Source organism: Siphateles boraxobius, unplaced genomic scaffold (assembly GCF_051911475.1).
Source record: "Siphateles boraxobius isolate OS27281-9 unplaced genomic scaffold, OSU_SipBor_1 1, whole genome shotgun sequence".
NCBI lineage: Eukaryota > Metazoa > Chordata > Actinopteri > Cypriniformes > Leuciscidae > Siphateles > Siphateles boraxobius.
The window spans coordinates 21,417,256-21,444,879 of record NW_027508699.1 but is presented as its reverse complement, the minus strand read 5'-3'; the positions used below and the strand labels follow the sequence as shown (position 1 = coordinate 21,444,879).

The window sequence follows — 27,624 nt, the reverse complement described above, 5'->3', positions numbered from 1 at the left end:
TTCATTAGAGCATTTTGTAATCACATTTGATAAGAGTCACAAACAATGGCTTCCCCAGTGACAACTTTCTTTTCCATTGTATGCCAATTTCCCTAGAAATTATGATTATATTTTCTTGAACACATGGGATAGAAATACTACGTTACCCGTAAATTATTTTCGTGATTGTTTTTCATAGTTTTTTGCATAAATTAACAATGAAACTCAGATAGAAACATATCTTGCGTGGCTTCTGCAGTCTTTTTTTTTTATTCTTGTGCCTGTCTTGATTACAGAGTACTGAGCCGGTGTTGCCTCAGTTCTCATTACGCCATGCATCCTTGCAAAACAAGAACTTTAAACACAAATCTGTATGTGGCCTGCACTTGCCTCCCCTTATCTTATCATGACTTTCTGTTTTGTTTTGTTTTTTGTCTTTTTTTGCACAATGACATCCGCAGCACATGTTTTGGGTTTGTAAGATTTTGTTATATATATATTTTTTTAAAGAAGGTTCTTATGCTCACCAAGACTATTATTTGATCAGAAATACAGCAAAACATTACGATTGTGAAATATTAGAACAATTTAAAATAACAGTTTTCTATTTTTAATATACAGTATATTAAAATATAATGTATTCCTGTGATGGCAAAGCTGAATTTTCAGCATCATTAATCCAGTCTTCAGTGTCAAATTATCCTTCATAAATCATTTTAATATGCTGATTTGGTGCTCAAGAAATATTTCTTATCAATATTGAATACAGCTGGGCTGCTTAATAGTTTTGTGGAAATTGTGATACAGGATTAGAAAGATTATTTAACAGCATATTAAAGTGTTAATTTCTTTCAAAATGATTAAAGGTGAAATAGATTCTATACTTCAGATACTATTATTTATCCTGTAGAACTGGAGCACAAAGGGAAGTTTGGTGCTGTTTTACTGATATTTCCCAGATTTTTTATTTTTATTTAAACTGTAAAATGGCTAATGGAAAGTGCCAGGCCCTCATTTGAGCACAATTTACAGGCCCACTCCAAACTGCGGTGTTCCTCAGAATACGCAGATAATTTTTGAATACGTTTGCTCGTAAAAAACTAGAGCAGACATTTGGGGACAGGCCCAGATGTTGTCATATTGGTAACCTAAGCATCTGGAGGCACAGCGGAGCGTACAAAAACGCAGCACCATGGAAACACTTCACCGCAGGGACCAAGGCCAAATGAGTGTTACTCTTTATAAGATGGTGCGATGGGATTTACTCTGTTATAGGTAACCTTGTACCTCTGCAGAATCACTTTAGGCGCTTTAGATTCAACAGGCTGATACATTTATAGCCAGTTAAGGACATGGCATATGGTCAGCCCTTAAACACACATCATTCCGAAACTGTTATCTGTGAAAGTGATTGGATGGGAGTATAAAGGCATATGTTGTGGATTTCCATTTGGTCTCATGCTGACGTCTGGCGAGAGGGAGAGGTGCCTGGGTTAGGTTGTGGTCCTCAGACTTGTGTAAAAAAACAGAAATCTCCTGTTTCTTAATTACCAAATTAAATTAATCATTTTCTCGTTAATCAAATCCATTCATCACCGGTTGACTGCTAATGAATTTAAATGGATCTATAAAGCAGTCATTGAGGACAAGGGTCGCTTGCATTCACAGAGGCTAATGGCTTTGTTCACGCCGTTGGACAGACACTAGCAGTCAGCATGTTAATTGCTCTTCTAAAAAAGCATGTCAATGTTTGCGTGATTGTCAGCTACTACGCTGTGCGTGGTCAAACTGACAAACAAGTGCCCTGTACCAGGGGCATTCATTATGTAGATCACTGTTCTTAGGTGATCCTCAGCTAACCCTCCATACCTAAACAAATACGTGACAGAATTACCAATAATCATCATTAAATTGGATGCACCAATAAACCCTGGCTGACATGATAAGCTGATACTTATCTTCAAAATTTATTACAGATAAATGGTTATTTTTGCATTTTTTCAAAAAAAAAAAAAAAAACTTCAATCAATTGTAAATTTCGGCTTGGCAACATTATAATGTACAGTAGGAAAAATGTATATTCATTTTGAAATAAATTTAACAGCAATCGTTATTAAATTATTGGTGTTTTAAAAATTTTATTTTTACATTTACATTACCTTAGAGGAAATGAGCATACAAAATCAAACCAATCAGTATTAATACATCATATAGTTGTATATCCATCTTTAGTTTTGTATGAACAAATCCAAGGCACTTACCAACAGGAGACATTTCAGGAACTTGAGCATTGTAAGGGCCATCCAGGAACTTGGGCTCATTGTCATTAATATCCTGCACTTTGATAACGAACTCTGACTCTGGTTCGACTGGCAGGCTGGTGGTGCGGTCTTGGGCCTGAGCTCGCAGCGTGTAGTAGGCCTGTTCCTCTCTGTCCAGGCGCTTCGTGGCATGTATGTCGCCTGTCTTTTCATCAATGGTGAAAATGGAGGTTGCACCTTCACCTCTGAGCACGTATTTCACTTGGCCCTCACCTTTGTCCACATCAGAATGAAGCTACAGGGTAAGATGAAAGGAGAAAACAGTTGTTCATACTGTATCTATCATCATTGTAATGGTTGTCTAGTTAGCATAGTAATGAATAATGCCATTAATTCTTTTTACTCATGTGAAAGTACTTCTGCAGTGGTTTAAATGATAAATGGGGATAAACCATCTCCAGCAGAGAAGAGAACGGACTCAATAAATGGCAATAATCAAGTTATTCTTCCTCACAAATCTCAAAACAAATGAAAAAAATATATATCTTTCTTGTTATACAGAATATGGCTTGAGGTGCTGTATCTGTGAGTTACCTTTCCAACAAAGAAAGAAACATGAAAAACAGTGAGGGAATCTCACAGTTATTTGAGGTCAATCATTCTGTCCTAAATGTTTGGTCAGATTTATGAGTGTACAGTTGTTTTGCGAGAAGCATGACAATTATACATGGTTTGTTGTTTTATATTCACCATTGAGTTTAAATAGTGCCAACAATGCACATCCGTAATAAACCATAAACCAATTTAATTCACAGTCCAGAAATCCTCATTATGAGCCTTTTTCTCATGCAATTACCATTTTATGGAAACTGACTTGGTATTTCTGTCACCAGCAGTGAATGATTTTATTTACTTGTTTATTTCTTGAAAGACTTTATTTTTCTACCTTGAGGATTATAAGCTAAGTCCTTAGCTTCCCCTCCCTTTGCTTTTTTTTCCTTTATATAAATTTAACATTTTTGGACTTCAAATCCACATTTCACAATACACTGCCTTTCACTGCTGAACAATTCTTTCAAGTACAGGATCTTGCCAGTATGAAAAGACAACTTGTTTGCTTCAATTAAGCAGTCCTGTCATATCATAAGTCTTTATGATGCTGTTTCTCACAGACATACTCAGAATGATTGGCTGGTGTGTCATAGTTGCATTACTTTCATGGGACAAAGTGAATGAACGACTGTATTTGGGTAGACGGCATACAGTGTCCTGTGGTGTGGCATGCTATAATTAATTTAAAACCATTATTTTAATGATTTTATATTACGCATGCAGTTTATGACCACATTTGAACTGAGTCTCTATATGGAATTGTCCTTTTAATTCATTTTTCACACCACAGGACTGCAAAAAGGAAAAAAAGCTCCCAGTCCCATCTAGTCACATCTGGTTAGGTTGCAGTTTACTTGCAAATAATACAGCGCTGCTCCACATATGATGTGAGTTAATCAAAAATTACAATGTTTTCAGTGCAGAAACCAAGTGTGCTAATGACATTTGAGGTTAATTAATCAAAGTAAATGTGTGTTTGGATGTCAGTGCTGGCAATTCCCCAAGGCCAACTCCAGTCTGATGACTGTTGTGTGGCCCGGCTCTGCATTTCTTTTTTCAAATGTTTATTCTGACCATAATTCACCGTGATGATGACTGCAGATCATTAGATTGTGTGTGCTCAGCTATATCGCTCCAGCTCACAAACTCATCTTAAACGATTACAATAAATGTATATATCTTTTCATCTGAATAAAGCTGTCAAACGCATTACCTTTCTCAGAAGTTCAAAAAGTTTGTTCACTGACTTTTTAGTAAAGTGGTTGTTAAAAATAGTTTACTGCCTTTTAACTTTATCCAAAAACAATGCAAACACATTTTTGGTTCTTTTTCCAACAGTATAGCTGATAAAGAATGTATTTTGGCTACGATTCAAAAGTTTGGGGTCACTTTTTTTTTTTTTTTTTTTAAAGATTAATGGTTTTATTTAGCAAGGCTGCATTACATTGATCAAAAGTAAAAACATTTATAATATTACAAAATATTTATATTTTAAATTAATAGCTGTTCTTTTGAACCTTTTATTCAAAGAATCCTGCAAAAAAGTATCATTGTTTCCACAAAAGTATAACGCAGCACAACTGTGTTGATGATAGTGATGATTAATGATAATAATGATATGTTTCTTGAACAGAAAATCAGCATATCAGAATGATTTCAGAAGGATCATGTGACAGTGAATGTCAGCTTTGTCATAACATAATATATATATATATATATATATATATATATACACACACATATATATTACAGACCCTAAACCTGTCAATGGTAGTGTATATCCCAGTGTACACCTAAAAGTTTCAGGCACATACTCATTTAAAAAACTGGGGAAAAAGAGCAAACATAAGAATAAATTAAATAATTGATGACTCATTTCTGCACTACACAGATTTTGTCTCCAATCAAGTGTAATTGTACCTCATCTTAATATCAAAAGCAACCAACTACCAAGAAGCAAATCATGGTTCATGGCTGTGACGGAACTAAAATCAATTGGCTATGTAAGAAAAAAAGAAGAAGACAACAAATTCTTCAAAACCTTCAATATGACCTGCCCAGTCTTCCTGTTTCAAAAGGAAATACGGCAACACAGGAAATATAAACAACATAAAGACTTAAAACAATATTCTAATATCTGTGCCAAGTATTTCAATCAATATTATCAGCTCTCTGAGCACAGCTCATTGTATGTTTGTTTGTGTGTGTGTGTGTGCGTGCGTGTGTGTGTGTGTGTGTGTGTGTGTGTGTGTGTGTGTGTGTGTGTGTGTGTGTGTGTCTGTGTGTGTGTGTGTGTGTGTGTGTCTGTGTGTGTGTCTGTGTGTGTGTGAATAAGAGGAAAACATGTTAATGGTAACTCTCCTATGCAGGCATGCAACACTCCTATGCTGGGGTCGCTTCTTGACATAGTCCTCTATCTCTCGACCATTGACTCTTCAGAGAAAGAGAAATAGATAAACAACCAAGGAGCGACAAAAGTGGCACATTAATGGGCTGCTGAGAACAAGAACATGAAGCTAAAACACGAACGAGAGGAAGGAAGAACTGAGCCTGAGGAAGAAAACTATACTGGAGGAAGCCAGTTAGGACGGTGAAGTCTTGGGATGAGTCCGCACCTATTCTCTCTGCAGCCTTTAGTAAGACCTGCCAGCAATCTCACCACCCCTAACAAACTATCCGGCTGTGTCATGCCATGTCTGACTCTGTAAATCAGCAATGTGGGTTGTTGTTGACATGGATGATAGCGCAACGTAACGTTTCCTTCATCTGGACCAGGACCAGTCTCACGCTGCCAACACATTCCACCACAATAAAGAAGATAAATGAAGAGTGTCATTACATCCCTGTCATCTGTCTCTGGCAAACCAGCGAGCCCAATTACGTTGTGAGATTACAAACGTTGCCTGTTTTACACACAGCTAATTTATGTTCATCTGTCTCTTTCTTGGATCCTGCAGGGGTGCCCTTAATATGATGCTCCCTCTCTTAGCCACTCTCACTCCCTCCAAATACGGAAAGATTATGGATGTGGCAAATGTGGAAGTGTCTTGCCTGCCAGCGCACATCAGTTACTTTCCTCACAATCTCACATAATGAGTGACTTTCAATCTGAAACGAACTTCATAATAAATAACACAATTGATATGGATGTTGTTGCTGGAGTGATCGGCACTGGCGAGGCATTCACTCTGATTTAGTGTAATTTCTTCATAGCGATTCAGAAGCTGTGACTAAAATTGCACAGCAAGATATATTACAGATGGCGCCTCCCTTAATTAACTACATCTACTCAATCAAAGTAATGAACAATCCTACTTGTCTGCGAATTAAGCACTGCAAAATAAGTTGCATCGTATAGATGTGTAGAAATTGCTTAGTTTTACATTCACACAGGACAATTAAGGTGATACAGTACATTTATATTAGTACAACAAAAAATTCAAATGGCTTTCAAGTTTTCCACAAAAAATTTAAGCAGAACAGCTGTTTTCAACTTGAGCAGCAAATCAGCATGTTAGAATGATTTCTAAAGGATCATGTGACACTGAAGACTGGAGTAATGATGCTGAAAATTCAGCGTTGACATTACAGGAATAAATTGCATTTTAAAAATAAATTCAAGTAGAAAACAGTATTATTTTTTTCTGTGATAAATGCAGCATTGGTGAGCATAAGAAACTTTTTTTAAAAAAAAACTTAATGACCCCAAACTTTATGAGCAGTATGAACTGTATTGAGACAAATTCACATTTGTCATGCTTTATATGATCTTTTGCTAATAAATATAGTAGACTCATACTAAATAATATATTAAGCGAATTAAAGAATATACATTTTTCACCACAATAGAGCAGTTATAGTTTTTAAACCATATTTAGGCTACCCACACTCACAAAACAACAATGCTTATTATTTATCATACTTATTATTTATCATTAGAGATATCACAGTATCACAGACCATAATTAGACAACTTTTTTAGTGTAGAGAATTTTTATTTATAAATTATGACAATTTTTGATGTAAAAATCACATTAAAGTGCAATCTTAAGGAAAGCTTACAAAATTATATTTTTTAAAGAAAATGCAGTTCTTGACCCCTTTTAATGCTGCTGAGAATGTCAGTGTTGTTTCATTTGAACTTAAAATTAAATCACCAAGACATTTGAGGTTTGTGAAAGAAATTTTGTGCCAATTTCAAACGCTTCTCACTTGATGTGGCAGCACAGTTTAATAGCTGTCGTGTGATCAATCTGCAAGTAAATGCATCTGCTCTGAGCTTGCGCTGCGCTGTCTGTTAGGCCGAGCTAATAAATGGTCTGTGCCGCACAATACAAACAAGTTGCGCTGTTTCTTTCTGCTTTTGGAGCATTTGATGTTTCGGCCGTTTGATGTTTCGGTAACGCTTTAGATTACAGCCCGGAAAGTACTGCGTAATTAAAGCGATTTTACAGTGTAACCTTCGGTAATTATAGTGTACCTATAACGTACTTACATTGTAAGTATAAGGGAACAATATTTTAAGTTTGGGAAATAAAGGGGTAACAACCAGGAGAATTAAAAAAATATTTATACTGTGAGTATTATAGAACTAAGGGGTACTTATTCTACTATTATGATATAACAATCTTAAATTTGGGAGTAATTTACTGCGCACCTTTTTGTAATAATGGTGAACCAGTGCATACTGTAAAGCCTTTTTAAAAATTACAGGTTACATATCTATGCATTTATAAAGTAATCTTTTTAACAAAAATGCACTGAAAACAAAAACTATTGCAAATTTTGCTTAAATATTGAAGAAAGATACTGTTGTTTCATAGTGGTGCTTGTAACCCCCTTGTTCCATGTAGTTACAGGGTAAGACTGACATTGCGGGCTGTAAATTAAAGTGTTGCTTGTTACCCTCTTGCTCCATGTAGTTACAGGGTAAGTACAATAAAATTGCATACACACAATCTTATATCACTGATTCGGAAACCTTTATTTATTATACAAGCACCACTTGTAAGCACATCAAACAAGCAAGCCTGTAAGCACATCAAACAAGATATATTTCCCAGTATTTAAAAAAATTGCAATAGTCTCAGCTTTTCTTGCCTTGAAACATGTTAGCCCAAACATATATATATATATATATATATATATATATATATATATATATATGCAGAGATAAGTGCCCTGTCATTTTTAAAAAGGCTAAACCGTATGTATTGGTACACAATTATTACAAAAAGGGAGCAATTACACAGTATGTATTGGTACACAATTATTAAAAATTACATATTGCTCCCAAATGTAAGATTGTTGTTTCATAATAGTGGAATAAGTACCCCTTAGTTATATAATACTTACAGTATAAATATTTTTTTAAATTCTCCTGGTTGTTACTGCGTTATTCCCCAAACTTAAAATATTGTTCCCTCATACTTACATGAAAGAACTTTATAGGTACACTATAATTATAGAAAGTTACACTGTAAATTCCTCTTAACTACACAGTACTTTCCGGGCTGTAATCTAAAGCGTTACCATACGAATGTCAGCCCATAATCTAAGATAGTTGGGAAACTTTATTTGCAGCGGAACCAGTGGGACCTCTAACAAAACTTAATTGCAGGGGAAAAGTTCACAAAATCCAAACATTTATTCACAGTCAGAAGCCCTGTTTATGTATGCTTTGCATGTGCCTGATGTTCACCTTTATTATAGTGTAAAGCATTTCTCATCGCTTCTTGTCTCGGAATAACAGCTCGCATCCTTTGCATGTCTTGGCAGACAAATGCAAGTGCCGTGCCGTTTTTTGTGCTTAAAGTTTTGATGGTAAATCCAAGGTGACAAAGATATGAATAAAACAAGGAAGTGGCATTTTCCCATCCTGAGCCATTACCTACTGTAGCTACAGCTTCACCTTAACTCACAGTGGTACTCATTTTGATGACACTTTTTAAAGAGACAAAATTAGCTCAATATGATTTATTTCATTATAATAAAGCCAGAATGGGATCCGATATTAAAGAAAGAAACTAAAAATGAAGCATCCACCAGCAAAAACATTATGAAGAAAAAATAGATAATGACATTTTAATGCGTCTAATCAGTTAGACTTCAATCCCTTAGCTTTAGAATAGTGGTGCTAATAAAGCACGAAAGCTAATTGCAATAATGCTAACCAGCAGCCATGTGGAAAACTTGTAATGTTAGATGATTCTTAAATTAAACAAACTAGATGCTGAGTCACTGTGCTAACCTCAATGTGTGGGAGTTTCCTGTTCTGTTCATCCTCAAAGAGCAAGAAAATAGGTAGAAAAAATAGGTTACCCTCTCCTTTAGGAAATGACAGAAAGAATGAAGGTTGTCTGATCCAGTACTCGAAGCTAATACGACTAGAAACATGAACACGAAGTAGGCCTACTGTTGCCATTCAGGGGTGCGTTTCCCAAAAGCAACTATGATCACAATTTCCATTGAACTCTATTGGTAACGACGGAACTCGCGACCATAGTTGGCTTTGGGAAACGCACCCCAGATTTATTTTATGATAATTTACCACAGGTCTTGCATAATACCATTGTCTTACTATGGTGTTTACCAACTTGAAGAATTTTAAATCTTTTTTTTAATTTAATTACATAAGTAATTATAAGTAATTTTTAAATAATAACAAATTAAATAAAAACTATCGTATGTTAAATATAAGCTAATATAGCATATCACAAAATAAAAGCAAGTGGAAGATAATGAAGAGAAACAATAAAAAAACATAATACATGCAATAAACAAAGAGTGCTTTCTGTATTTAAGAGTATCTGAATGTGATTTTTCTCTTTCTGATCTTTACTGTTATTTGATTATTACTGATGACGTCATAGACAGCAGGAGATCTAGTAAGCTGCATTTACACTAATACAGTATCTCACAAAAGTGAGTACACCCCTCACATTTGAGCAAACATTTTAGTATATCTTCTCAAGGGACAGTACTATAGAAATTAAACTTGGATATATATAGTAGCCATTGTGCTGCTTGTATAGCAGTATATATTTAATGTCCTCTGAAAATAACAACATACAGCCATTATTGTCAAAATAGCTGGCAACACAAGTGAGTACAACCTAAGTGATAATAGCTGTACGTCGTTTAACATTGCAAAGCCACATTTCCTATTCATCATGTTCATGTTTTTGTCTGCTTGACAGGACCATCCAAATTGTTGCATCTTGTATTAGAGCAGTTCAAATTTGTGCTTTGAGTACTATTCTCTCATACTGACGACTGAATGTTCAACATGGCACCTCATGGCAAATAACTCTCTAAGGATTTGAGAATTAGAATTGTTGCTCTCCACAAAGATGGCCTGAGCTATAAGAAGATTGGTAACACCCGGATACTGAGTCACAGTACAGGCCAGGGTCATACAGAGGTTTTCCAAGACGGGTTCCACTCGTAACAGGCCTCACAAGGGTGGAAGCGTGGAAGGCGAAGCTTGAATTTCCAGGGATGTCCCTCTTTGGCTAATGTATTTTTAATAAGGAGGCGCAACATGGCTACCGCCATTCGAGCGACTCGCTCGTATGCATTCTGAATGGCAGATTCTATGCTTACGAGAATACTTGATTAGTTGGTGGAAGTAATTACACATGAATGAGCACATACAATTTTGAAAGAAAAAAGTGTTTTTTCGCTAAGAATCAACTTAAAAAATTACACAGTGTAACTTTAAGACATAACTGATTGTGTTTACAATACATTCATTTTTTGTCAAAAAAAACTTTTGAGATGCAAGTACATTTAACCATTTAAACGGAGTCGCACACAGCTGCCTGTATGAGCACTCTTCACAAAGCACAAGCGTATTTGAAATTAAAAGCAGCCTTCTGTCAGTGAGTGTCATATTTTTAAATATAAGCCCACTGCATTCCAAACGACATAATTGATGCCTTCGTAAAGCATTTGTAATAAAAATACTGGCGGGCGAGACTGCACGCGTAAGTTTTATATGCAAGCGTAACAAAGCAAAGTGTGTGTTTCTCACAGCGCATTTCTTATGCAATGAAGCCAGCGAATGTTGTTATAATTTCAACCTTTCAGAACTTTATGAAAGACTATTTTATGGATGGTCGGAGTGATAAATCACTGGTACACATTTAGATATATAGAAAACGGCATTCACACCAACTAAACAAATCCAAACTCATATTTTTAGCATAAAGGACTGAACTGAGGCATGTTAGTTTGTCAGCTATCAATAATCGCTGCATAAGCACATAAGAATAGACATTGCCTCAGAAATACCCTTGGCTCACCATTTACAGTTGAAAAAACCCTAGCTTGGCATTCTGGAGCTGTTTGTACATCAATGCTTGCTGTTTGCGACTCTTATGGATAACGACAGAAACGGGACATGCATTGTCTTCCCTGTTCCAAGCTCAGATGATGTAGTGCTTTCCAATGTCATTTTCCCTTGCTTTTAAAACCATCTCACCACCCCGGGTAATCAAGTGCCAGGCTAAAATCCAGTCTATAATAATAGGCAAACGACTGATTCTGTGAGGAAAGGCAGTCATTTGTACTTGATAGCTTTTTACATACTGGATCTATTTGCCTGTGCCTTTCAATACGCTTTGGTGGTGTGGGATTCTTCCCCCTGTTGTAATATTTCACCTGAATCAACACCTGCAGAGTGCTATATAAATGCAAATGGTATTTTATTGTGTTGTGGAGCTGCTTTTCGCCAAGGAGGTACAAGCCACATCTCTCCCTTATTGTGGAGGATTCCTTATTCCCTGTCATTAGATTCAGTGGTGTCAGCTCATATCACTCTCCATATGAGAAAGACTTTGCCAGATTCTATTAAAAAGCACCTCTGCGGCTAGACACCCTCAATGCCCTCAGCCTTAATTATCTGAAAAGACACAATTCACTTTCATTACCATCTCCATTTGAGTGTGTTCGGGTGCAAACCATACTTGCTGATTGTATATGTGCGCGCACACATGCTCACAGGGTTGGCACAAGAGCCCAGGCCGTGACTGCCAACCCAATGCCTTTCATCTACACTGATGACAAATGGCTGTGGCATGGACCAGTACGGACTGGAAGCAGATGAAAAGCGGCCCATCTTCTCCCGCACTGCATTTAATTACCCAGCATATGTTAGAAATCACTCCAAAGAGGATTTGGGGAACGCTTGTTGATCTGCAACATGAAAAGAGCTCTTTCTCTTCTGTTTCATTTTGTTTAATTCAGTTTGCGCAAATCATTGATGTGGTGGGAGGGCGGGCGCGACGCAGGACACGTTTAATCTGCTCGGCTTGGCTGACGAAAGGCTTCCTGGTGGCCAGAAGGGGAGAAAAGTCTAGATCTCTCATCCTCGCCGCGGGGTTACAGCGGCACTCCTGGTCTGCTTCTTATTAAGCGCGCATTTAGAAGGTGAGCTACGAGTTGTTTTTGGCAGGCTAGGAAAAAGGAAATGCAAATGTGCCATGACGGAAATCGGCCTGGGAACGTTCCCCACCTTGCAATTGCACAAACTGCACCATCAAAGGATCCCTCCCAATTAGAGCTGAATTCAAAGCATTTTTCTCTGGTGTACTCAACAAATATAGGCAGAATATGATAGGACATTCAACACCCACCTGAGGGATTTAAACCAACGGGCCCTGCACATCTTATGATCCTCAAAGATGATAACGAGAGGGCAACAAGCAGCTGCGAGTCGTCAAATCAGTGTGATTCCGAACCAGAGGCAAGATTTTTAATTACGTGGTAGGATAAATGTCCAGGAAACTTGGAATTGGGATGGAACTATTAATGACATCGGACACTTGTTTATGCTTATTCTGAAGTGAACTCGCCTGGAAGTACTGTAATGAATGTGTACTTTCAGTGGAGACACTGGGGTCATTTCTAATAATTGTTGATATTACTGAACTCACCCCGGAGACACGGATATGCATTATTCATCGCGCTCTCTTTGACATCCCTCTCGTTTGAGCATTTTATTCAAGCTGGACCTATCATATCCATATTCATCAGGCTGCAAAGAGGTCACCATGGGCAATAATCCCAGTCTCTGATGGTACGATATCAAGATGGCAAAGACATATTCATTAAATTCATTCTGCCATAATTTCACAGATAATAACGGGAGAGCAGATTGGACTGCTGTATGTCAGACTGCTTGTTTGATTATGAATAAGCCGCTCTGTACGCTTCTCTGCTCATTGTTCTCAGTAACAGAAAAATCTTGTTTTCCAGCATGAATCAAGAGTGAGAGACAATCAATAAAGCATAAAACCAAGAGAAGAAAATTTTATTTCAAGAGTTAATTAGAGACGGAAATTAAAGTTTTCTTATGTTTCTTGACTGGTTGAAAAAAAAAACAAAAAAAAACAAAGATATAAATGAAAAGATGAAGATAGTTGATGTGAAAATTTCTTCAAAAGGTTCTACTCTTTTACTCTCTGGAAGCATCAAAGTCCTTCTTCAATCAGCCTGGAGTCTTGACATCAAATCTCTGCCTAGGAAGTGTGTTTGTCGCTTTATAGGAGCACAACGCATCTTTTAACGTTCTGCATGAACATGAAAATCAGGTTGTTAGAAGTTAAGACCATCATCAAGCCAAATTGCTTCTGAAAGTAGTCTCTACTCTCTGTTAGATCAGGGTCAAAAGGTCAGAAGCCAGAACTTATGCCTAACCTTGCAACAGAGTCTGCATTTTATGTAAAGTTATGATTAATATATGTTTGCAATTTCCATGAAACTGTATTGAAGATCAATAAAAGCTTTATCTCCTGCTCTTCCATTTGCCTCAAACCTCAAGAATACAACAGCTATCCAATTGTGTCCAATGGTAATTGCAGAGTAGCGGTACACTTACTCTCTGTCATACACTCTCAGATAAAATGGGACGAAAGTTGTCACTGGGGCAGCAGTACCCTTTCGAAAGGTAGTTATTATTAAATTATTAGTAACTAAATGGTACATTAGAACATTTTTAATGGGTACCTTAGTAGTGACAGCTTTTTTGTAGCCTACCATATTTTCTGACAGTGTACCTATGCTCACTTTGGTGAATTGGTACTCAAGAACATTTTTTTCTTTTTTTTAATCATTATTATCAATGTTGTTGTGTTGCTTAATATTTTTGTGGAAACTGTAATAAAGTTATTTCAGGATTCTCTGACGAATAGAGAAAAAAGTTCAAAAGAACATAATTTATTTAAAATAGAAACCTTTTGTAATATTATACACAGCTTTACAGTAATTTTTTTTATCAATTTACGTGTCCTTGCTGAATAACGTGCCCTTAATAATAATTTTAATACTTTTTTGCCAATTTAAAGGTACATTTAAATATAGTGTTAAATTATATAAAATAGGGGCTCATTCAGCAATTTTGTGTGCATCTCATCATTTAATTACAATTAATAATGTATTAACATAAAACATGAAAATATAAATCAACATATCAGCCTCCCTGCCCCCCCAGATATCAGCATCAGCCATAAAAAAACCCCATCTCAGTCAACCACTACACTTATCTTTATTGTTTTGCTGTTGATACCATCAAAAGGGGCATAGGCATGAAAAGAAAGAAAATATGAAAACGGTCTATAGACCTTATGGTTAGTTGTTTATGTAGACCCTGTCTTTTATGTCTGTACTATGCCACCCTTATCTTGATGAACAAGACCATCTTTCATGCTCACTTGAGATCAAAGGATGAATGTCTACATAAAAGCCAAGAAATGAGAACAAGCAGCCAGCCAATGACCATCATACAGAATACATTCAGCACTTGAGATGTGAAAGATGGAGAAATTTGAAAGAGAAACCAGGAGGAAAATGTTATTGCTCAAAGGTCCCCCTTTCATAGCTTAATGGAGTTCTCAGTTCTGACTCATCAACTTTGTCTCAGATGTTTATCCTAGAATTTGTTGAAATCAATTAAAAATAGACGCAAATGTGTCATATGTTGACATATAGCAATAGAGGTATAAAATTAGTACCTCTTTCTAATGAGAACCAAAGCAGAATCTCTTTATGGTCCAGCAGAAACATCTGAGAGCTTTCTGCGACTTCTCTTTCCTATGGGAAGATAGAGAGATAAGCCACCCTATACTCTACATTACTCCGCTGATCATTATTCAGAACGGGAGAAACATTTGTGTTCAGTCACTTCTCTTTTGCCTGGATCCCTCCGGCTAGAGTGAATTGGAGATGAGCCAAAATCTAATAAGGTTCAACCTGGCTGTCAGGGTTTTGAGTGTGTGAAGGTAGAGAGGTGTGTGATGTAGTGGCTGAGAGATAATGTATTGTAAAAGCCAAGGATAGTAGAGCAGGTGGCGTGTTGGAGTATCTGGCTCATTATCCTTAAAACAGGAAAGCTTTTGGCTGTCTTTGCGTTTAGCATCAAGCTAACTACTTACAAGCCTGTATGTAAAAAGCAATCACATTCCTAGTGGACTGGAGCAAATACAAAAAAAGAAAATACGCTTCCTTTTGGGATGATGCTTTTTTTCCTCTTTGTGTGGCTCATTTACTGTAGATCACAGTACGACTATAAAATCCACATCGCATCAAAGAGGTTTGATAAAACACCACATGTGATATTCATTAAAAACATGATCATCCACATGCCAAAGAGTTTTGATCAAACAATGCATCAGATATTCACAAGCTACACATTCATCTACAGACTGTCATTAATGAGGGAAAATTACTTCAATACTTTAAAAGCCAAAGACTGGGCTTTGATGGGACAGCATACATTAACCCCCGTCTTCTCCGTAAATTAATATTAGAAAAGCTTTTAAAAGAGCCTCATAGTGATGTTATATTACTGATTCAAATGTTCACATGTAGGACATATGAAGGCGAGCATCTGTTCTTCACATGCACTTCATTAAGGAGCTTGATTGACACATATTCACAAAGTGCTATTAAACCTCATCATGACAGAAACATGAGACATGTGTATGCAAGGGTATCTGTTTCACTGAGCCATAATGAGAAATGCATTCTAATTGGCAGATATAATGCTGCTATATCAGAACATCAGTTCAGCAAATGTGACAGTCAAAAGTGTTTAAACTTTCAAGCACATCATATTTCTGTTTTAAATTGCATTTTTTTCTCTCTGATGTTTCGATGCATTCAACAAACCGCCTTTGCAGCCTTTCTACGGTTCCAGTTGCAAATAACTGTTTTTTTTAACTGTAGTAAAGAGTAATGTTTGAGTTTTGTATATTTGCATACCACATATCTTCCTCATGATACAACTCCTTTAAAATGAAAACTTTCTCACAAAAGCAAGAGTCTGTCTTAAAAGGCCTGCGTATGCCAGGTCTATGCACAACAGCTTGCTAGTCATGTTTAATTAGCATCACATGTTTAGCAGAAATAGCGATCATGTGCGGCTAAGGCACAAGACATTGCCAGACACTCCAGAGAAAGAAGTCTGCGACTTGACAGCTCTACTGGCTTCTGGGCACCCCAAGTACATTCTCTAAATAATGTCAGCTCAGTTAACAGGCAGCCACTGGACGTGATCTAAGATCCCTTTTACACCTGGTATTAACATCCATTTCGGGTGATTTATTTGAAAAAGAACAATGCTAAATAATAAAAAAAATATTTTTTAAATTGTGCAGCATCAACTACTGTACATTCAGAGGTGAACATAGTCACACACTGACGGAAAAGTGACCACACTGTATCTGACCAAAGTAGTCAAAGGAGATGCACACTACCACTCAAAAGTTTGGGGTCAGTAAGATTTTTTATTTTTACTAATACTTTTATCAAGCAAGGATGCAATAAATTGATCAAAAGTGACAGTAAAGACATTTATAATGCTACAAAAAATTCATATTTTTATTTCTGTTCAAGAAAAGAATGCATCACGGTTTCTACAAAAATATTAAACTGTTTTCAACATCGATAATAATAAGAAATGTTTCTTGTGCACCAGATTAGCATTTCCGAACAACAATGAAGACTGGAGTAATGATGCTGAAAATTCAGCATCATTACTATTTAATATGTATTAAAATAGAAAACCGTTATTTTACATTGTAATAATATTCCATCTGTTTTTACTGTTTTGGTTTAAAAATACAGCATTGGTGAGCATAAGAGACTTCTTTCAAAAACAATCACAACCCCAAACATTTGAACAATACCAGGTATTAATTTTAGCCTTCTCAGTATTTTTCAAACTTTTTCGCCTTTCTGATGATATTTGTTAAATTTATGCATTTCACATAATGAATACAACATATAATGAAAATAATAATTAAACAATAGTGCTCAGCCCTAGTTGTCATCAGGAATGGCCTCAGTGCACTAGACTTGGTACATATAAAATATCAGAGCCAGAGGATATATTTTGCTTTACCTTGCCAACATAGAGAGGTTCATCTCCTGTGTATTCCTCCAGGACGAAGAATTGGTTCCACACCCAGTTGCGCTTGTGTCTTTGAAGGGATGCACCCACACTAGCTCTGATGGGCCTCAGGGAAGTTGGACGGAGCGGGACAGAGTTCAGTGTCATCCCCCTGCAGCCCACGTCCCACTGGGCCAACAGCAGCATAGTCATCACAGTCAGTCCAGTCCACACTGCAGAGCCTATCTGCATCATTTGGATGAAAGGATGAAAGTAAAAAAAAGGAAACAAAAAAAATACACTCCTCCGTATTGAACGGGCACCAGGGATCTTCAGGCTAAGACGTTGCTCCTGGGAAACTTTGCACCACCCTCAGCACTGGCGCGGGTATCGGGATAGAGCAGACCGTCTGACCGGTGATTGATGGGAGAGACCACAGGAATGAACGATGATTGTAGCTGAAGCTCTCAAACCTGTGGTAAAAAACAGACATCAGGGTTAGAGGTTGAAGAAAATCAGAGTGAGAGAAAACAGTGAACGCAATATACAAAAAGAGAGTCTGTCAGCACAGAACATTTTTACAATATCACTTCACATTTGAACCTCAGATTTAGACAACATGACTTTTGGCATTTCAGAGGTTTCAGTCTGAGATGCAGGTGCAGAGAGACCACTACAGGTGAGCAAAACGGACATTCAGCTCTTTCCTCTGGATGGGCATTTGACAGCACTGCTGAAAGTGAAGCACATTAATCTTTAGGGTTGAAGGGAACCGGGAGGGAGGGGGAAACAGACGGAAAGAGAGGGATAGAGTTCCAATGCAAGGGTTTGGAGAAATAAAGCAAATATGTACCATCCCAAGTCCCAACAAAGGAGTGAGCATACTTGTCTATATGCAATGCAGCATATGGGTCATGTTAAATCAGTTTAAAACACATGTTCTCTGTATTCATGATGGTTTCATATGGTTTTGAAACCATTTTATATGGCTTTTTTAGCATTCTCAAAAAAAGGGTTTCATTTAACAAAATTAATAAAGTAAAAGTTTTCAATTTAATGCTCAATTAATGATAATTTCACGTGATCTATCAAGCAAAACATAATGACATTTACCTTTATCTTGAATGTGTGTACACATCTTAATCATTAAATAAAAACTTTAAAATATATTTTAAGGTAAGAAGGTAAACACCACATGACATTTTACAACCTTAACTAACCTTACTTTGTAATAAAAAGGTCAAATTCTCTTATTAATAAATATTAATGAGCAGAGAAGCATCTTTGTTCATTTTCTTTTAAAGAAATACTAACAAATGATTATGCCAAGTACTTAATGCTTTCTTTCCAAGAATTGAATTCTTTTAATAAGGCTTTTTTCTTCATTATGATAAGAGTTGTACCATTTTTAACTTAACAATATCTAAATTAATTTCAATTTTGGATATTCATAGAAGTTGTATAACAGGTATGAATTGCATTTTAATGTGTTTTTAAATAAACTAATATTTCCTGACAAAATAAAACAATGAGCATAATTTCTTTGACCCACAGTTTATCATCATCATATTTCACAGGTATGTTACATTATATTATTCTTCATTTACCAGTAACTTTCTAAACTAATGTGACTTTTGTACTGTGTGAAACTTTTCCTGGGGTTGGTTAAGCGCTTTGCTCAAGATCACAATGGCAGTGGCTCACGAATGGACCCATCTGGGGTTTGAACCTACAACCTCCAGCTCAAGAGCTGCTACTAAGAACTACAAAGCTGCACTGCACCTTAAAAGTGTGTTATGTAAGTGACACTGGATTTTTATATTGTATAAAAACCCTCATGCTCCAAATTGCAAAGGAGAACTACAATTTAAAAGTGTGCACTCTAAGTTGAAGTGACAAAATTCCAGGCACAAAATTCTCTTAAGGGGTCCCTGGAGCTTCTCGGTCCGAGAGAGCCTTTTAGGTGTTTCTAACATCCTTTTAAAGTGAAACACTTACAAGTCTGGAAAAACAGTTCAAAAGGGATTTGGGTAGAGCACATATACGTTCTCTAGAGAAATCTGTCCTTCCAGCAGTTCAAACCAACAGCAGCAGGATTCACGCCTCAACAGCTTATTTTGATGTTGAACGGGATGTCAAATCTCCACAGAAATCCTTCGTTGTCCGAGGAAAGATGAGATCTGACCTACGCTTTACAGAGAAAACAACTTCCATATTGGGTTTAGAGTGCGTTGCAATTCAAAACTTCGCAATTATCGCAGCATGTGCATAAGATTCATTATATTTCTTGCAGGTTTAGGTGGGCTTCAAATTATGTCACTGTTTCAAAGTGTCAAAGTGTTAGCATCGTTAAAAAGTGTTGAGGATAATATGGTTTAAATAAAAACTGTTAAACACATCTGTGACATTTAAGCCTTGACAGATACTGTAACTCTAAAATCTCGCAAAATAATAGCATAATTGAATCTCGAGCTTTGAAGGTGAACAGAAGAGTAAATCGAAAAGCATCCCTCTGGGATTGCATTCCCTCCTTGTATTCTCTCCAAGCTCAAAAGCACCAGCGCTGCTGGAGAAGAACAGAACGTCTTGCGCTTTGCTTCAGAAGACCACAGTGCCAGGACCCTTCAGTGGGTAAAAGTCTCATCTAAAGCCTGTAATCTCTATCATAAGCTTCACTTTATAGGGGAATTACAAGTGCTTAGCAGCTGATTAGATCTCTATGCGTTTGACTGAGTAGATTTAACAAAAAGTTTTCAAAAATTGTTGACGATCGGTATCAAGAAAGCACACTTATGGCAAAATAATCCTCTACACATCTCAATTATCTCTCTCCTCCAATAGTTTAATTGAAGTGATACATGACACCGCTGCGAAATAAAAAGAGCTTTGAGTCTGGAATGCTTATAGCGTAACATAGGCTAATACAGAGCTGGAAGGTGATATGGATCATTTATCATTCGCTTGCATTAAAATACAGCAAACAAGGACATAGGAAACAAACCCAGGGATTTGTTAATGCTATGTGTCTGAACAATATCTTAGGACAAGTTTGCACGACTAAATTGCTTAGGACCCAGATTAGGACTGAAACTATAATGAAGGAAAATTACAACACAATACGCATAGCTTTTTTTTCAGAAATTAACATGAGGGCAGCATGTCAGAATCTTGGTTATACCTTAGCAACATCGACATCGTTATTGAACTGAACTGAATCAACATTGAACTGACTTTAGCTGTATAATGCCTTCTTCAGAGAAGCTTATAGCTGAACTGAACTCGTTTCATATTTGATGAACTTTGCAACATTGACAGTTATTGAACTGAATAAACTGAAAGTTGAAATAATAGAAACAGATGGCTTCAACAAAAGTATATACCATCAATTAAAGGGTAACTAAACCCCTGGTCAGAGCCTGACTCCACCCAGTGGCAATATTTGAAAAATGCTGGAAAACTGGGCAGAGCCCAGCGGAGATAGAGGGGACGAACCGAGGGCGGGGCTGAGCGGAAACATTAAGACACGGATGTAACTAATACAAATAAATAAAACATCTCCAGTTAACTACCAGAGCAGTCATTTAGTTCGCCATTAAATAAGAGATCTAGAGCTAAAATGTTTTGTTTTTTAAATCAAGCTGAGCACTCTTTTGCCGCTGCTATCAGTATCATGGATACAGTGTTCTCTTGTGGCTCGCCCAGTCTTCACTTGGACGCACAGTTCAATCTATCACCGTCGCGGAGACTGAAATCACAAAATAAAATGCACACAAACGTGTCCCTGCTTGATATAGACTGTAATCACTGATTAACATATTCAGTTATGATGAGAGAGAAAAAACTATTTAGATAAACTACTACTGCGGATTAGAACCCGTAACCTCTGACACGCTTGGCAAAAGGTCTACCACTTGACCATTTCAGAACTCAAAAAAAAAATTGCAGATCAATGCTTTTATTTACGGGTTGAGCAGAGAGGCTGCACAGTTTGACAAGTTTGTACCCAGCAATTCTGAAAATGCACTTCCGAATGCGTCTATGTCCCCAGCACATTTCAAACCAAACTGAAGCCTGTGCAATACTACACTAACAACTATGCTAATTAAGTACCCAGGCTACACAAAATAATCTAAATAACTATATAAATGCTATGCTAAATAGATGCTAAAATACTCTATCCTGATCGTTTTCAGTACTGGCAATTCCAACTCCTGACTCGCTACAGTGGTTTTGACGAAACAAGATGGTTTTTATACTGCCAAGGGCGTTGTAGCTCGTACCAAGGGCGTGGTGAGCTGGAACCTGCTTACGTCACCACCCACCCCTTACGTCACGAACCACCGCAAACATCCAATAGGAAAATTCAACTGCAGTAGCCACCGTTCAACCTGAAGAGGTTGTTTTTACACCATATATATTGTAGAATTAAAACACTTTATACACAAATGTCAAAAAAGTTACTTGAATAAATGAACAGTACTAATAAAGCCCCATTCTTACAGATCATTAACTAAAAAAAGTTGGTTTTAGGGTTTAGTTACCCTTTAACAACCTATGAGCTCACAACAGGTCTGTCTTTAAAGTTTTACAAGTTTTCGTTGTCGTTCCCCTATAAAGAAAATGAATGGAGAACTGCTTTACAGCTTAAATTGAAATTGTTTCATAATTGATGAATTTACAATGTTCTTTTTCAGTTTGAAGCTTCTTTGAAACAATCTATATTAGGATCCATCACAAATCCTTTTTGGTTGTATTTTATTATTCTCTGATTATTTTGGATGGATCAAATAATGCATTGTGACTAAAAACCTATTACAAATTAATGTACAGTACATTTCAAGGCGACTATATGCCATGCCATGAGTGTACTATATTTGTTTCTCTTCTCCTTCCAGCCCCCCACTAACATCCCCCGCCCGAATCTGCTCGCTGTCAGGTTTGGCTGAGGCCCCGGACTTTGTGTTCAGCACAGATCGCCCAAATGGTCTGGGACAGGATGATGAAGTCTCATTAGCCCCCCATGCCATCTGACGAGAGGAGCTTAGGCTTCAGTGCAGACCGCCCTGTGAGAGAGCGCCCACAGCCACAGCCAGAGACTCCAAAAACCCATCTCAACACACTATCTAGTCATAGCCCCCCTGCGGTGCAAGAGCGATTGTGGCACGCACCAGGGACAGTATGCTCGAACACAGAGCAAAGCAAGGCTCCTGGCATCTGGACATCAAACACAGCACATTGCGGACTGGTAGCATATGGCCTTCTTATTATGGCTGCCCTTCGCTGTGCAGACTCTTGAGGGTGACTATGACAAGATTATGAAAGGATCTGGGCTGGATATGGCTGCTTGTGAGAATGCGTAATGAAAATTTCTAATAAAGAATACATTTATAATTTATTAAAAGACAATTTTTCTGGCACTGTTTCCATTCATTACATTTACAAAAAAGCCTTTTCGTATTATATTTTCATAAAAGTGCAATCAGTGCATCGTGTTATTGCAAAACACAGTCAATTTAAAATTCCTGGTACAAAATGTTTATAGGTGACCCAGCTAAATAAAAACATAATAAAAATAATATATTGTTTTAAAGTTGTAAATAAAACCAATATTATTGGACTGCATTTGACAAGAAACACTGTTTCAGAATTTCTAAATCTGTAAGTGTCCCTTGCAAATTCTTTGTAATTAATTGTGAATTTTACTAGCAATTTTTTTTTCAGTGTACAGGATGGATTGGCAAAACTACACCAGTCTCATTTCACAAACATGTTAAAACCCCTAAAACTACCATTTTACAATAGTGGTTCCCTTTTTCATAATCTTTTCTTGGGCCCAAAAAACAACACGACAGCCATGGGCTATAGCATATAAAATCTTAGTGGGACCCCCAGATTTCAGGGTGACATTTATTGGTCATCCCTCTCTGAAGACAGCCCTTTATTCTTGGGCACGATAGTGCAAAAATGCTACAACCAGATGTTAAGTCAGGAAGTAAGCAATTGTAACAGCACAAGGAAACTGAACATATTCTGCAAATAATACTGAAAATTACTTTATAGACCTACTGACCAACACACATCCAAATCCACAATTCATTTTTGGACAGCCTATAAGCTAAATCAAGTTGGCCTCACAAACAGTTCACTCAACGCGCCACCTAGCGGCCGCCAGCTTCACATTACGAGCGAAGTTTCCACTACGAGCCTCCGTGCTGTTGTTGGCATTGCAGTGGCGTCCTGACAGAGGTATTTGATATCGATATGGAGATGTGAGGAAAATCTGCACCTCTGTACCTGTTATATCTGCTTTTGTTTTGGTATAATACTACACAGAAAAATAAAAACAACAACCTATGTAACTAACATTGGGCTATTTGCCTATCAAAAACAAATCTTTCACAGTCACACTACAGACGACAGTATTTGCATCACAAATTTGGACTCCCTGGCAAGGTCCCAACTATTGCTCTTAGGATTGAGAAATTTTACTTCGCAGCGGCTTGATTAATATGCTGACTGCCAGACCTTAACTTTTGGACATCACAGATGCTCCTGTGGGAAAAGCGCTGTATATTTAAACATCACAGGCAGTGAGAGAAACTTTAAGAAGCGGCTCTTAAAATCTTCATGCTGACCACACTGTTCTACAATATTTGAAACTGCATAGTGCGTGAATATATTTAATATTGTATTGAATTAAAAAGGCTTCGTTAATTCCGTTTTATTATTTTACCCATAGGCATAGCAAATGCATACTTTCATTGCAGTAAAAAAAATTAAACAAAATCATAGAACAACAAACAGTAGCCTACTGCCCTTTCTCAACTTTTAGATATCATTCTATAATGATTTTGTAGCCGTATGTTAACGGGCACCGCAAATAGCCTACACTCAGTCTGTACGGTATTGCACCTTAGTAAACACTGTAAAAATCACGCTCACCTTTTCCTCCTGGTCCTTCGCGTGCGTATAAATTGTCAATGTTCTTGTTAAAATGCAGAAGGATTCCGTCACGTCGCAGGCGCTAGACGCGCTCTTCCCGAATGAGTGAAGGAAACATATTCAGGAGCATCCTTGCACTACAGGCGTCTTTCCCTCCGTTCCGCTCAATCACTGCGCTGCTCGCTCACACTCCGCGCATCTACAATAAGCCCTATTGAGAAGCCACAGCTGCAGCGAACCTCAGCCAGGGGAGAACACTGTGGAGAAACTCACAAAGGGACCACAACACTGTCGGCCATCCGTGAACCATGCCTCGGGAGTCACAGTCCCCACAAACTCTAGGAAAACAGTGGTAACCCTCAACTTATTGTCTCTAGTGAAAAGTGGCTGACAAAATGGACAAGTCTCTGTTAGTGTGCTATAAGAGCATCGCTCATCGTGGAAACGTTGCACTGAGGGGAGGTGCCGATGTCAGTCAGCGTATCCAAGGAGCCGTGGCGACTGTAGGATTCTAGGGGGGCACAGAGGGGCCCAAGTGTGCAGAGAGGGACTAAATTAAAATCTCGTCAGTATGATTCGGTGTTCCTGAAATGTGGGTTCAAGCACTTACAATTATTATTTTTTTCAATCTACTTTAGAATCATATATCTCAACTAATGGTGTGCTCTACACAGGAAACACATCTGTGGGTTAAAACTGATTTCCAAACATTTAAATTGCGCATAAGGCAGTTTTATATTAATAACTTTTGACATAATTCTGTTTCTACTCCAATTTATTTAAAAATACATTTAATATTGAAAAACAGGTTAAAGGCACACTATGTAATATTTTTGTTGATTTGTGTACTTACATTATCATAAATGTTTCTAAGAATGTTTAAATCCAGAGAAATAAACAGTTTTAACCAGGACACGGACACAGTCTGTGCGTTGCCAATCAATGACATCATACCCGCGTTACCCTCGATATCCGGTTTTATTTTGTAGAAACTATGGAAACACCAAAGACGCTTTAATGTATTATTTGTTTTATTAGATAGATGAGCAACTGTTCATCGACAGAACAGTTAGGTACATTCACTGACATAAAACTAAACATTGTTATACAGCTCAACAGTTAGTCTTTTTGTTTAAATCGTGTTTTCTTGATTTAGCGCGAGTACTATTTTTTATATGCCTAATATCGATCTAGCTCACTGCAGTGTGCAACAAGTGTCTCATATACGTAGTAGCTACCGATTGAACACAGAGTAGCATTATAACAACTTTCAACACACCAAATGTACCTAATATGGCAAAACAGTGCTGGGTTACCCCACATACGCATGACCGGAAGAAGTGGAAGCGGTCTGTGGCAAATTAAAAGGTTCACTGCTATCGAGCCGAGTGTTGTGCTTGTCTCTCATTAGCAATCGCTCCAGTGGCTCATTCTGCTCCATGATTTCTGCTCGAGTCCCATTGTATTCTCCACCGGCTGTAGAGGTGAAGACAACAACTCCCATGATTCCGCGAAATCAAGGCGTCATCAAGCAATGCCTTTGTTTTGAATAAATGTCCTCTAGTGGCGAAAAGTTACACAGTGTGCCTTTAAGTAAAAATATAATCAATATGTAATATAGTGCATATATTTATCAAAATGCTCCCCTCTAGAGCTCTTATTTATCTAAAAAAATAATGAGTTATGGTCATTGAATGGCTTTTCTGAGGTAAATATATGGTAACATAACGTCACAACATTATTCACAAGCTGTGTTCATTGATATCTTACCTTCTGATGTTCATTCAAGTTTTATTGTTTGCTATAACTAGCAGCAAGGAGGAAGAGATGATCGGTTCACGTGCGCTGCCGTTTCACTTGAACTGAGGTACAATACAGGTACTGATACAGCTATCTGTCAAACCACATTAAAGAGCACCGAAGCGGTATTTATTGTTTGTATTTTGTAATAAAATTGACAGAATTTTGAAAGCAGAGGCTTTGTTTTATGTCAAAAATAATTTGCTTAATGTGATTTATTGAATGGGAGGAGCGCTACGAATGTAGCAGAAAGTTCTGTTCACGCATCAACAGACTAAAATAGACAAAAATATCGATACTTTGGATTTAAGAATCAAAACCATTTTCCTTAAGCGGTGTATTTATAAACAAAACACTGCCTGAGAAGTGAGTGATGGACAGCCAAGAACTCCCTTCAGTTTCGGATGCAGCTTGGATCTTATGCTGTTTATATCAGTCAGCTTGTCTGTCTTCTTGGCGTTCAATAATTGCGTCCCAGTTCAGAGGTAGCATCCTTCAAAGGCTGCATTTAAAGGCCAATTGTGTCACAGCGGAGAGACAAAGGCTGTCCCAAATCAAAGGCTCCTTCAAATAAGGCCTGGACATGTGTCCATTTCCCGGACAATGTGTACTGTCTGAGTAAGTACTACATTTGAATTTACTTTGTGACCATTAAAAAAGTACTCTAAATAGTATGAGAATGGGTAGTATGAATGAAATTCGAACATACTACATCCGCCATGTTGTTACTGTCAGTGTCACATGATCTACAAATGTCAGTTGCGTCACTTTACTTCTATTAATAAATCCCCTCCCATGGCCTCACAGGATAGTAAAATGTCCATCGAATGCGCACTTCAGAATCTCGGCAGAAGTAGGTCATCCAGGGACTATTCGGATACTATGTTTTCGGACATACTACCCTTTCGGCAATACTGCTCACGCATGTTATATACAGTAATAGGAAAGTATTCAAATGCAGCAATGGATCCTTCGCATCCTAGCCTACCTCAGAATTCATTGTGCCGGTGACAGGATTTTGTTCGAGAGATATTGCCGGATTTACACTTTTAAATATAAGTATTGTGTTTCAACTTACTCGAACATCTAATGATTCATGGAAACAAAAAAACTAACTTTAAAGCGGTTTACCTGTTGACTTTTGTCTTACTAAGATGCGATTTTATATAGTTTATACTCTTTATAATGTAATAAATTGACCAAGGTGAACGTATTTAGACAGGCTGTGTACCCGGTTTCATTTTCGGACAGTTGATTATAACTTGGTTGATTAAATAACTCAATTTAACTTGGGATGTTGGGTGCCGTGCCTCCATTAATTAACTGTTTGACAAACGCATTTAACCTACACAAACCTTTAATGGAAACATGCATATGGTTTATTACTGCAACACAATCAGTAAAACATTTTTAACTATAATGTTTCGATTTTCAGAATTTGGTCGTTTTATTTTAGCAAAATCTATAGCTAGTTCATTTATATTTTTGTGGTTTATTAGGGCTTACACAAAGAGGTTGGGAATCACTGATTTAGAGCATACAGAGCATAAACAATGGTTCTCTATTGCAAGGTTAATCATTTTCGTAATTAGCGAAGCCTTTAAGCACTGTCCCAATCACCCAAAATCCTGCTGTAAC

At 37.3% G+C, this 27,624-nt stretch overlaps 1 protein-coding gene across 3 annotated transcripts in view; it reads right to left on the bottom strand.

Annotated features, from left to right (window-relative positions):
* Nucleotides 1-27,624, bottom strand: part of cdh7a (cadherin 7a) — a 128,632-nt gene that overhangs the window by 34,289 nt on the left and 66,719 nt on the right. For 2 of the 3 annotated variants that reach the window (XM_077228597.1, XM_077228607.1), the window contains exons 3-4: nt 17,257-17,717; nt 2,241-2,535 (exon numbers count right to left, since the gene is read on the bottom strand). In XM_077228597.1, coding sequence (XP_077084712.1) covers nt 2,241-2,535; nt 17,257-17,499 — 538 coding nt within the window. In that variant the 5' untranslated portion in view covers nt 17,500-17,717. Of the gene's footprint in view, nt 1-2,240; nt 2,536-17,256; nt 17,718-24,186; nt 24,607-27,624 lie in introns of those variants that run through there. The other variant, XM_077228615.1, reaches the window with a different exon arrangement.